The sequence below is a fragment of the Loxodonta africana genome, chromosome X (genome assembly GCF_030014295.1).
Source record: "Loxodonta africana isolate mLoxAfr1 chromosome X, mLoxAfr1.hap2, whole genome shotgun sequence".
Lineage (NCBI taxonomy): Eukaryota > Metazoa > Chordata > Mammalia > Proboscidea > Elephantidae > Loxodonta > Loxodonta africana.
In genome coordinates, this window is record NC_087369.1 from 33,901,266 (window position 1) to 33,914,508 (window position 13,243).

General features: G+C 43.1%; 1 protein-coding gene across 1 annotated transcript; it reads left to right on the plus strand.

Moving 5' to 3' along the window:
* Window positions 1-862: 862 nt before the first annotated feature.
* Window positions 863-1,879, plus strand: LOC100674170 (melanoma-associated antigen B2-like). The gene has a single exon (XM_064278415.1). It carries the CDS (start codon window positions 863-865, stop codon window positions 1,877-1,879), a length of 1,017 nt encoding a protein of 338 aa, XP_064134485.1.
* The last annotated feature ends 11,364 nt before the right edge of the window (window positions 1,880-13,243 follow it).

Here is a 13,243-nt window from a genome sequence, read left to right on the forward strand (position 1 = left end):
AAGGCCGGCAGTTCAGTCCACCACGTGCTTCTTGGAAACTCCATGGGGCAGGTCTGTTCTGTCCTGTAGGGTCAATATGAGTTGTAATTGACTTGACGGTAATGGGTACCCAACGGGGTGTTCTACAGAGGCAGGAGACATGGTCTCTAGTAGGAGTCAAGGTGAGGATACTGAGTTCTGATGAGGTGACTCCTCCCAGAAGAAAGGGGGAAACATAGTGCCCCAACACTGCGTTCAGAGCTGGAGGACCTGGGTATGGTTACTTAGTGAGTTGCACTCACTAACTTCCAGAGCGTTTTGGGGAGGTAAGGGACCTGGTAAAAGGGGGGACCCGGGTGGAAAACTGAGGCCTACAAGGAATCCCAGACAGAACGGGCCCCACAGTGCTGTCATCACTGAGAAACCCTGCCAGAAGTGGTGGCTGAGCTGATCCTTCAGTTTTTGCGTGTGGGTCCCAGAGGGAATTGAGGTTTTAGGGTCAGAGTAGTAGAGGGGAGGTGTTCTGGCCCTGCCAGCAGTTAATATGATGGCCCTATGAGTGAAATTAGAAGAATCCCCAGTAACCCAGTACAGAGTCCCTAGTGTCTGCCCCTGCTGTCACCCCAGTAAGCCCCAAACAGGGCTGGCAATCTACAACCTAATCCTTCCTCTAATTTGCTCTATAGCATCCTGACCGGGACAATTGGAGCCTTGTGAGGTTCTATAGCAGTATCCTAAAGAATACTGCAGAGGCGTCAGCTGTGAAAGCCAAGGAAGCATCTCTCTGCTACGGGGGCGCACATCCTCTCAGCCTTCTTCCTCCTGTGGGCCCGTATCACCTACCCTCTCACACTCCTGCCTGCTGTCCTTGAGCAGAGTCATCATGCCTCGTGGTCATAAGAGTAAGCTCCGCGCCCGCGAGAAACGTCGCCAGGCCCAAGGTGACACCCATAGTGTCAAGGGTGCTCAGGCCACTGCAGCAGAGGAGGAAGGGTCCCCCTCCTCTTCCTCTCCTATTGAGGGGCCTCCCCAGAGCTCCCCTGCTGCTCGCACTCCCCAGGGGTCTCAGAAAGCCCCAGCCACCACCACTGCTGCACCAGGTGCTTTGGGCAGAAGAGCTCCTAGAGGGGCCAAGGGCCAAGGTGAGGGAGGTCCAAGTTCCTCTTCAGCGCGAGCCCCGAATGAGAGGTCACAAAGGGACCCTCTAACCGGGAGGGTGATCATGTTATCACAGTTTCTGCTGTCAAAGTATGAAATGCAAGAGCGCATTACAAAGGGAAAAATGATCAAGATCATCAACAAAAGGTACAAGGAGCACTTCCCTGAGATCCTGAGGAGAGCCTCTGAGTACATAGAGCTGGCCTTTGGCCTTGACGTGAAGGAAGTCGATTCCAAAGGTCAGTCCTATGCCCTTGTCAGCAAGTTGGAGATCACCGAGGAAGAGAATCTGAGTGGTGGCAGAGGGTTTCCCAAGACCGGGCTTCTGATGCCTCTCCTGGCCATGATCTCCATGAATGGCAACCGGGCCACCGAGGAGGAGATGTGGGAATTCCTGAATATGTTTGGGATGTATGATGGGAAGAGGCACTTCATCTTTGGGGAGCCCCGGAAGCTCATCATGAAAGATTTGGTGCAGGCAAAGTACCTGGAGTACCGGCAGGTGCCCAACAGTGATCCGCCATGCTACGAATTCCTGTGGGGTCCCAGAGCCCAAGCTGAAGCCAGCAAGACAAAAGTCCTGGAGTTTTCGGCCAAGCTCAAGGATACCAACTCCAGTGCCTTTCAAGCCCTGTTTCAAGAAACTTGGGGAGATGAGGAAGAGACAGCCGCAGGCAGAGAAAGGGCCAGGGCTAGTGTCAGGGCAAGTCCAGCCAGTCCTCCCATCCCTGGTGAAGTCTGATGCAGAGTCTTCACTTTGTTGTTGAAAATGGCTGGTTAACTTTCTAATGGAGGCAACATGGGGCTGGAGAGGGAACATGTATGTCTTCTTGTATTCCCATTACACTTGAGTGACTTGCAGGTTTAGGTCGTTTTTTGTATTTTTCAAATGTTGTTCTTTTAATTGAAGGCTTTAGGATTCAGAATCTAATTTCACCCTCATGCATTTATTGTTGTTTTTCAGATTTAGGGGAAAGAGTTTTGTATTGTGTAAAACAAATTGAAAATCCTTGAAACGTTTCTTATGAATCCAGAACTAGTTAATGTGGTATCGGAATTGGGATGTTCTTGGAAATATTAAAGATATCCAAAAGAGTTGGGATGACAAGGTAGAGGTGGAAAACCATAAAAGTTGGTCAATTCTTGCTTTCCCTTATTCCATTTGGTAAGAGTAGAACATTCATGTGCCTGGAATTGTTTGGCTTATTTAAGGATGTGGGGGAAAATAAATCGTGATGATTTGACCTCTTGTTCCCTGCCTCTTATTTTCCCCAAAGAGTAATTGAGCGTCTGCCCTTTGGAAGGCTTCCTGCTAGTACTGGGGCCCTTTAAGCAAAGGTGTTGAAGCCCGAGTATAGATTTTAGAGTCTGACAACAGCTATGAAATAAGAAAGAGGTGGGAGTACTCTCCAAGACCTCAGGACTAGTAGAAACACAGTGAACACTTCAGGACTCCCTCTAGTGCAAATGCCCTGAGGGAGGGCATTTTGGGGTCTTGGGAAATTTTGATCTCTCAGTGTGCACTGGGGGAATTTTAAGTTAGGAAACACAGGGGAGGGAAGGGTAGGGGGCGAGAAGAGCAGGTAGGGGTGAGGCTGGGGGCAGGGGCGAGTCCAGATGGGGTTGCGGGAGGAGTGTGCAGGGTCAGACATTCCCATCATGTGTCTCAGTGTGGAATGACTTTGCCTGGAATGGCAACCAGCTCTTCACACTGCCTCTGGGATTGACGGTAAACGAGAGAGAAATCCCCCCCGGAGCAGGACTGGAAGGTGTCCTGTGTTCTTGTCCCAGTGCTCTTGAACACAAGTGCTGACTGTGTGTGTCATGCACATCATTTCCAGAGTTTCTGAGAAATAGGGAGATACTCCATGTGAGGAAGCCAGTGTTAGTAGCTTTTTGCCTTTGGCTGGGGGAGCCAGAGGCCATGCCATTGAAAGGATGGTAGAATGAGGTTGCCTTCAGTGTCACTTGGCAAACACCAAGTGAAAACTGGACTTTTGGCCATGGTGATGAGAACTGGGGTGACATAGGTGGAAGGACAGTTGGGAGGGGAAATTGTCCTTGACAGCACTTCTAAGAGCTTTGTGTTCATTAAACTGGGACAGTCTACCCACATGCACATTAAAAAATTTACTCCCTGCTATGGATTGAATTTAACCACCACGTCCCCCCAAAACAGGTGGTGTAAATAATGACCCAATAACCATGGTTATGATGCCATTTGGGAATATGTGTTATGTTAAAGAGAGGGGGTTGTAAGGTGTGTCTTGAGTCAACCGATACATTCTCCAGGGGAGAAAGATGTGGCAGTCAGCTTCTGTAAGATTTACACCCTTGGAAACCCTATGGGGCAGTTCTGCTCTGTCCTGTTGCATCCCTGTGAGTCAGAATCTTGTGGACAGCAGTGATTTTTTTTTTTTTTTTTGCAGGGCGGTATCTTTAGTCCAGTCTCATCTGAGATATAAAGGAGGTGATTTGGCAAGCAAGTAATCACAAGTGGGGAATGATAGTTGCCAGGGCACGTGAGATCTCCAAGGAGAGAAGAAACGGAAGCTGAAGAAAGACAAGGACCTTCCCCCTCAGCAAACAAAGAGTTAAAGCTTTCCCCTAGAGCCAGCACCTGAATTCAGATTTCTAGGCTCCCTTTTTTTTTTAAACTGTGAGAAAATAAATTTCTATTTGTTAAAGCCTTCCCCTTGTGGTATATCTGTTATAACAGCACTAGATAACTATGACACTCCCTAATGAGTGATGAAATGCTTTGACCTTGACTACTAACATAAATGTTGGCAGTGCAGACCCATCCAGTGGCACTGCAGAAGAAAGACCTGGCAATCTGTGTCTTTAAAATTTATAGCCAAGGAAACCCTATAGGGCAGTTCTACATGGGGTTGCATTTAGTTGGAATTGACTCGATGTTAAGAAGTTATTGTAAAATATTAGTTTTTCTTCCTAAGTAGTATTTCTTCTCATTTGGTTTTCTTTGTCCTAGAGCACTGCATAATCTTACAAACCCTGAAGAAAACAAAACAAAAATTCTCAGATGGGTGGGCGGTACTTTGTGGTGTCAAAATAATCATAGTAATAACTGCCATTCTTTAAAGACCCAATATTTGCCAGTCAGCTTGCCACGTGCTTCTCATGCCTTGCGCACAACGCACCAGCCCTAGAAGACAGGGCTTATCAATCCAACTTCACAGAAGAAGAACCTGGAGCTCAAGGTGTTTGGTAATGTGTTCGAGCTTGCAAGTCTAGTACATGAGCGAGCTACATTAGACCCCTGGTCTGAATCCGTCTAGAGCCCACACTGACCACTCCTCCCAGCCAGGGGCTTACCGTGTGTCTCTTAATTCACTATTCTTCTCTCTACTACAAAATGTTTCTCAGGTAAGAAAATGAATAATGCTGTGCCCAGAGCATTGAGTTGGACTGTATAGCCAGAGGTATGTGAATACTAAAATAAGTGAGACTTATGAACAAGGAAAAGGAAAAGATAACATTCAATGACAATACAATCACTGACATATACAAGGCCAGATAACCTGAAAAGATTTGGGGCTCATAAAATCATCCTGGAGAGCCCCTGCCTGTAGAAGGTAGATCTATCAGAACCAACATTACATGAGTCTCTGTGCATGGCTGAAGGAGAGGAGGATGAGATCAGCCTGGTTTTCTGACAGCCCACCACCTACGTTGGGGTTCTTGTCATTGGCTGCAGCTTCCCCACCTCATGCCACTCCTCGCTCTTGGGCAGGGAACCAATCTCTGCCAGATTTCCATAGCAAATTTGCTCAAGTTTGCAAGGATGTTGCATTTCTCAGGAAGCCTTTCATCAAAGAGGAATCAAGAAGAGAACCCCAGTGAATGAAAACACAGAAGAAACACACACCAGAATTTAGGGATCACACAAGGAATTGCAGGGCTTGCTCTCAGACCTAGAGAGCCCCAGGCACTCAGCCTCTGATAGATATCTATGTGATGATCCTGAATGAAGATGATGGGTGGCTCCTCGAGAACAGTGACTTCCCCTGGCATCCTGCCTTGCACTTGGCCCTGAGAGATCTTGAACAGTCCTGGCTGGATATGACTCATCCTGACTTCCAAATCACAGGTCCCAGGTCAGTGAAGACCTTGATTTGAGGGGAGCATCCTCGGATTCATCAGGGAGTGGAGGATCAGGACTGGTCAGGTTCAAGATAAAGACTGTGAATGAGGAAGGAGGGAACCACCCACCCCAGACAGAGGAGGCCACAAAAAATCCTTCCTGCTGTCGGCCCTGGGAGTCCCAGGGCAGAGTTGTCAGGATGAGAAGTCCCCTCAATTCTGCCTGGAGAGTATCAGTTCTTGTGGGCATATGCCAGGTCCGTAGAGGGAGGAGACTCAGACCCTCACAGGAGGCAAGGTGACCACCCTGAGTGTTATGAGTGGGAACCCCATCAACAGAAGGAGCAGAAGAGAGCATTGCCTCTGTTCTTAGTCCTCAGAAGCCTCTGGGAGAGCTCTCTGCCAGACGTGCCCATTGCATCTTCCTGAGTGGTCTCAGGGAAGAAGGGTCCGGTCTAAAGGGGCAGCACCAGTTCTACAGAGGGAGGAGTCTTGTCCCTAACTGGAGTTAGGTGTGGATCCTGAGTGTTTTGGGGGTGACCTACCGACTACCCTGACAGGAAACAAAACAGGGAATCCTGAGGTAGCAGGAGAGCAGTGGGATGCAGACCCCAAATTCTTGTAAAAAAACCAGACTTAATGGTCTGGCTCAGACTAGAAGGACCCTGGAGGTCATGGTCCCCAGACGTTCTGTTAGCCCAAGACAGGAACCATTCCCAAAGCCAGTTCTTCAGACAGGGATTGGACTGGACTATGGGATAGAAAATGAGACTGGTGGAAATTGAGCTTCTTGGATCAAGTAGACACTTACGACTATGTGGGTAGCTCCTGTCTGGAGGAGAGATGAGAGGATAGAGGGGGTCAGAAGCTGACTGAAAGGACACGAAAACAGAGAGTGGAGGGAAGGAGTGTGCTGTCTCATTAAGGGGAGAGCAACTAGGAGTATGTAGCAAGGTGTATATAAGTTTTTGTACGAGAGACTGACTTGATTTGCAAACTTTCACTTAAAGCGCAATAAAAAAATTTTTTTAAACGGGGTGGAGCCAAGATGGCAGAATAGATCGATGCTTCTGGTGAGCCCTCTTTACAACAAAGATCCGAAAAAACAAGTGAAACTTGTATATTTGTGACAAGCTGGGAGCCCTGAGCTTCAAACGCAAGTTTAGAAAACGAACTGAGGGGCAGGGGGAGAAAGAGACTGTTCAGGAGCAGAGAGTTACTGGATCTGAATCGTGGGGAGCCTTCAGGCACCACTCCTGGAGCGGCAGTGGCGGCAGCAGGCTGGTACTAGCGTTCGGCCACAGTTTCCTCAGGGAGAAGCAGCCAGCCACACAGCCTACTCACACCTCCGGAACCTGAGGAGAATGGCACTCTCGGCAAAAGCTAAGTACTCTCGTATATTTTAACGCAACCCCCCACCCACAAACTGGCTTCAATGGCTGAATTCCCTGGGCCTGAGATAGGCACTGTTGAGCACCTAGAGCCATCCTCCCAGCCTTGGGCAAGGAAAAAATTTCACTTGGGGGAAAAGATAATTTGCTAGCTCCATTAGCCAGGGGAGCTCAGGGCAGAAGCAGCTATTGTCCAGGCATAAACTGTCCGTGGAATTTGAGCACCTTTCCCTTCTGCATGGACCTCTGTGGGCCTATCTCAGCAGAGTAGGCCCTTCTTGAAAGACTCCAACCATTTCAGTTGTGCGGTGGAGAGGTGGGTGTTTGATGTTTGACATTGCTTTGCCTATTAAACAAGGTCCTCACCTACCCACATCAGGGACCTAAGGACTGGTAGCTCCACTCAGGTCACCCAGCCACCCACAAGAGGGGTACAAAGATAACTGGTATCTCCCAGTCCTTATAGCCAAAAACTATGGGTTCCCATGGTCCGTCTGCAGAATCCACCTACCTGCATGCTGTAGGGAACAGGGATGTGCTTTCCTCAGAGACACTTGGGGGCCGGTTCTGAGTCCCCTGCCTTCTTCAGAGCATAATCCCCTGCTGTGATCAGGTACCGGTATATGCGCCAATCACACCTGCCCCTCTAAGACTGTAGGACAGAGCCTGTACCACACACTTGATGATCAGCTACCTGGAAACCTGAGCTGAATTCATACAAGAAAACTGAATGGACTCCTAGACTGATATACCTGATAACAACTCTAACCATCTGGGGACAGGATGTCAGAGCTCCAGAGGTGAAAAAAATCAAGCTAGCTCACTCAAGCAACCCATAGGGGTATACCAAAACAAAACAAAACAAGAACCTACGACACAGTAAGCAAGCATAAACTAATACAATACCTTATTGATGGCTCGGAGACAACAGTCAATATCAAGTCACATAAAGAAACAGACCATGATCACCTCAAAAGGCTCTCAAAACAAAGAATCCAGGGATCTTCTAGATGAAAGCGCATTCCTGGAATTACCAGATGCAGAATACAAAAGTTTAACACACAGAACCCTTCAGGACATCAGGAAGGAAGTGAGACAACATGCAGAACAAGCCAAGGAACACACAGACAAAGCAACTGAAGAAATTAGAAAGATTATTCAGGAACATAATGAAAAGTTTAATAAGCTGGAAAAATCCACAGACAGACAACAATCAGAAATTCAGAAGATTAACAATAAAATTACAGGATTAGACAACTCAACAGAAAGTCAGAGGGGCAGAATTGAGCAAGTAGAAGGTAGAATTTCTGAGCTCAAAGATAAATTACTTGGCATTAATATATTTGAAGAAAAATAAGATAAAAGAGTTGAAAAAAATGAAGAATCATGTGGGACTCTATGAAGAGAAATAACATGAGAGTGATTGGAGTACCAGAACAGGGAGGGATAACAGAAAATACAGAGAGAATTGTTGAAGGTTTGTTGGCAGAAAACTTCCCTGATATCGTGAAAGATGAGAAGATATCTATCCAAGATGCTCATCCAACTCCACATAAGGTAGATGTTAAAAGAAAGTCACCAAGACATATTATAATCAAGTTTGCCAAAACCAAAGATAAGGAGAGAATTATAAGAGCGTCGAGGGATAAACGAAAAGTCACCTGCAAAGGAGAGGCAATAAGATTAAGCTCGGACTACTCAAGCAGGAACCATGCAGGCAAGAAGGAAATGGGATGACATATTTTTAAAAATGAAGGGAAAAAATTACCTGCCAAGAATCATATATCCAGCAAAACTGTTTCTTAAATATGAAGGTGAAATTAAGACATTTCCAGATAAACACAAGTTTAGGGAATTCATAAAAATGAAACCAAACTACAAGAAATACTACAGGGAGCTCTTTGGTTAAAAAATCAATAATATCAGGTATCAACCCAAGACTAGAACACTGGGCAGGGCAACCAGAAGTCAACCCAGACAGGGAAATCCAAAAAAACAAAGCAACATTACAAAATTAAAAAAAAAGCTCAAAACAGGGTAACAGTGATGATATAATATAAAAGAAGACAACATTAGAATAATAAAGAGGGACTAATAAATTTTTTTTTTAAGAAATGTAATCATACACCTTCCATATGCAGAGGAAGATACTGCGATACAAGGAAATAAAAGCTAGTTTTAAATTTAGAAAAATAGGGGTAAATAATAAGGTAACCACAAAGAAGGAAAACTACCCTACTCATCAAAATAAAATACAAGAAAAAAACAGAGACTCAGCAGAAATAAAATCGACAACAACAAATACAAGGAAAGGACAACATATAATCTACTCAGCACATAAAATTAAGTGGGAAAAAGAAACTGTCAATGACACACAAAAAAAGACATCAAAACGACAGCACTAAATTCATACCTATCCATAATTACCCTGAATGTAAATGGATGAAATGCACCAATAAAGAGACAGAGAGTGGCAGAATGGATTTAAAAACAAGATCCGTCTGTATGCTGCCTATAAGAGACACACCTTAGACTTAGAGACACAAACACGCTAAAACTCAAAGGATGGAAAAAAATACATCAAGCACACAACAATCAAAAAAGAGCAGGAGTGGCAGTATTCATTTCTGACAAAACAGACTTTAAAGTTAAATCCACCATAAAGGATAAGGAAGGACACTATATAATGATAAAAGTGACAATACACCAAGAAGATATAACCATATTAAATATTTATGCACCCAATGATAGGGCTGCAAGATACATAAAACAAATGCTAACAGCATTGAAAACTGAGATAGACAGCTCCACAGTAATAGTAGGAGACTTCAACACACCACTTTCGGTGAAGGACAGGACATCCAGAAAGAAGCTCAATAAAGACACGGAGGATCTAACTGCCACAATCAACCAACTTGACCTCATAGACATATACAGAATACTCCACCCAACAGCAACCAAGTATACTTTCTTTTCTAGTGCACAGGGAACATTCTCTAGAATAGACCACATATTAGGTCATAAAGCAAGCCTTAGCAGAATCCAAAACACTGAAATATTACAAAGCATCTTCTCTGACCATAAGGCCATAAAAGTGGAAATCATTAACAGGAAAAGCAGGGAAAAGAAATCAAACACTTGGTAACTGAACAATATCCTGCTCAAAAAAGACTGGATTATAGAAGACATTAAGGATGCAATAAAGAAATTCAGAGAATCCAATGAGAATGAAAACATCTCCTATCAGAACTTTTGGGACACAGCAAAAGCGGTGCTCAGAAGCCAATTTATATCAATAAATGCATACATCCAAAAAGAATAAACGGCCAAAATCAAAGAATTATCCTTACAACTTGAATAGAAAGAGAGCAACAAAAGAAACCCTCAGGCACCAGAAGAAAACAAATAATAAAAATTAGAGCTGAACTAAATGAAATAGAAAACAGAAAAGCGATTGAAAGACTTAACAAGACCAAAAGCTGGTTTTTTGAAAAAATCAACAAAATTGATAAACCACTGCCAAACTGACAAAAGGAAAACAGGAGAGGAAGCAAATAACACGAATAAGAAATGAGAGGGGCGATATTACAACAGACCAAACTGAAATTAAAAGAATCATATCGGATTACTATGAAAAATTGTACTCTAACAAATTTGAAAAGCTAGAAGAAATGGGTGAATTCCTAGAAACACACCACCTACCTACACTAACACAAACAGAGGTAGAACAACTAATTAGACCCATAACAAAAGAAGAGATTGAAAAGGTATTCAAAAAACTCCCAACAAAAAAAAAAGCCCTGGTCCTGACAGCTTCACTGCAGAGTTCTATCAAACTTTCAGAGAAGAGTTAACACTAGTACTAAAGGTATTTCAGAGCATAGAAAAGGATGGAATACTCCCAAACTCATTCTATGAAACCACCATATCCCTTATACAAAAACCAGGTAGAGACACCAAAAGAAAAGAAAATTATAGACCTATATCCCTCATGAATGTAGATGCAAAAATCCTCCACAAAATTCTTGCCAATAGAATTCAACAACATATCAAAAAAATAATTCACCATGACCAAGTGGGATTCATACGAGGTATGCAGGGATGGTTCAACATTAGAAAAACAACTAATGTAATCCACCACATAAAGAAAAAAAAAAGACAATGACTACATGATTTTATCAATTGATACAGAAAAGGCATTTGACAACGTTCAACACACATTCATGATAAAAACTCTCAGCAAAATAGGAATAGAAGGAAAATTCCTCAACATAATAAAGGGCATTTATAATTTTTTTTTTTTTTATACAAAGCCAACAGTCAAAATCACCCTAAATGGAGAGAGCCTGAAAGCATTCCCATTCAGATCGGGAACTAGACAAGGATACCCTTTATCACCGCTCTTATTCAACATTGTGTTGGAGGTCCTAGCCAGAGCAATTAGGCTAGATAAAGAAATAAAGGGCATCCAGATTGCCAAGGAAGAAGTAAAAGTATCTCTATTTGCAGATGACATGATCTCATGCACAGGAAACCCTAAGGAATCCTCAAGAAAACTACTGAAACTAATAGAAGAGTTTAGCAGAGTATCGGAATACAAGATAAACATACAAAAATCAGTTGGATTCCTCTACACCAACAAAAAGAACATCGAAGAGGAAACCACCAAATAAATAACATTTACAGTAGCCCCCAAGAAGATAAAATACTTAGGAATAAATCTTACCAGAGATGTAAAAGACTTACACAAGGAAAACTACCGTACACTTCTGCAAGAAACCACAAGAGACTTACAGAAGTGGAAAAACATATCTTGCTCATGGATAGCAAGACTTAACATTATAAAAATGTCTATTCTACCAAAAGCGATCTATACATTTAATACAATTCCGATCCAAATCCCAACGACATTCTTTAATGAGATGGAGAAACAAATTACCAACTTCATATGGAAGGGAAAGAGGCCCCGGAGAAGTAAAGCATTACTGAAAAAGAGCAAAGTGGAAGGCTTTACTTTACCTGATTTTAGAACCTATTATACCACCACAGTAGTCAAAACAGCCTGGTACTGGTACAACAACAGATACATTGACCAATGGAACAGAATTGAGAATCCAAGCATAAATCCATCCACATATGAGCAGCTGATATTTGACAAAGGCCCCAAAACAGTTAAATGGGGAAAAGACAGTCTTTTTAACAAATAGTGCTGGCATAACTGGATATCCATTTGCAAAAAAATGAAACAAGACCCATACCTCACTCCATGCACAAAAACGAGCTCAAAATGGATCAAAGACCTAAATATAAAATCTAAAACGATAAAGATCATGGAAGAAAAAATAGGGACAACGTTAGGAGCCCTAATACATGGCATAAACAGTATACAAAACATTGTTAAGAATGCAGAAGAAAAACTAGATAACTGGGAGCTCCTAAAAACCAAACACCTATGCTCATCCAAAGACTTCATCAAAAGAGTAAAAAGACTATCTAAAGACTGGGAAAAAGTTTTTAGCTATGACATTTCTGATCAGCACCTGATCTTTAAAATCTGCATGATACTGCAAAAATTCAACTACAAAAAGACAAATAACCCTATTAAAAAATGGGCAAAAGATATGAATAGACACTTCACTAAAGAAGACATTCAGGCAGCTAACAAATACATGAGGAAATGTTCACAATCATTAGCCATTAGAGAAATGCAGATCAAAACTACAAGGAGATTTCATCTCATCCCAACAAGGCTGGCATTAATCCAAAAAACATAAAATAATAAATGTTGGAGAGGCTGTGGAGAGTGGAACACTTGTACACTGCTGGTGGGAATGTAAAATGGTACAACCACTTTGGAAATCAATTTGGCGCTTCCTTAAAAAGCTAGAAATAGAACTACCACATGATCCAGCAGTCCCACTCCTTGGAATATATCCTAGAGAAATAAGAGCCTTTACACGAACAGATATACGCACACCCATCTGTATTGCAGCACTGTTCACAACAGCAAAAAGATGGAAGCAACCAAGGTGCTCATCGACGGATGAATGGATAAATAAATTATGGTATATTCACACAATGGAGTACTAGACATCGATAAAGGACAGTGAGGAATCTGTGAAACATTTTATAACATGGAGGAACCTGGAAGGCATTATGCTGAGTGAAATTAGTCAGTTGCAAAAGGACAAATATTGCCTAAGACCACTATTATAAGAACTTGAGAAATAGTTTAAGCTGAGAAGAAAACATTCTTTTCTGGTTACGAGAGGAGGAAGGGAGGGAAGGTGGGAGAGGGGTATTCACTAATTAGATAGTAGATAAGAAATACTTTAGGTGAAGGGAAAGACAACACACAGTACAGGGAAGGTCAGCACAATTGGAATAAACCAAAAGCAAAGAAGCTGCGTGAATAAACTGAATGCTTCGAAGGCCAGTGTAGCAGGGGCATGGGTTTGGGGACCATGATTTCAGGGGAGAGCTAAGTCAATTGGCATAATAAAATCTATTAAGAAAACATTCTGCATTCCACTTTGAAGAGTGGCGTCTAGGGTCTTAAACCCTAGCAAGCAGCCATCTAAGATGCATCAATTGGTTTCAACCCACCTGGA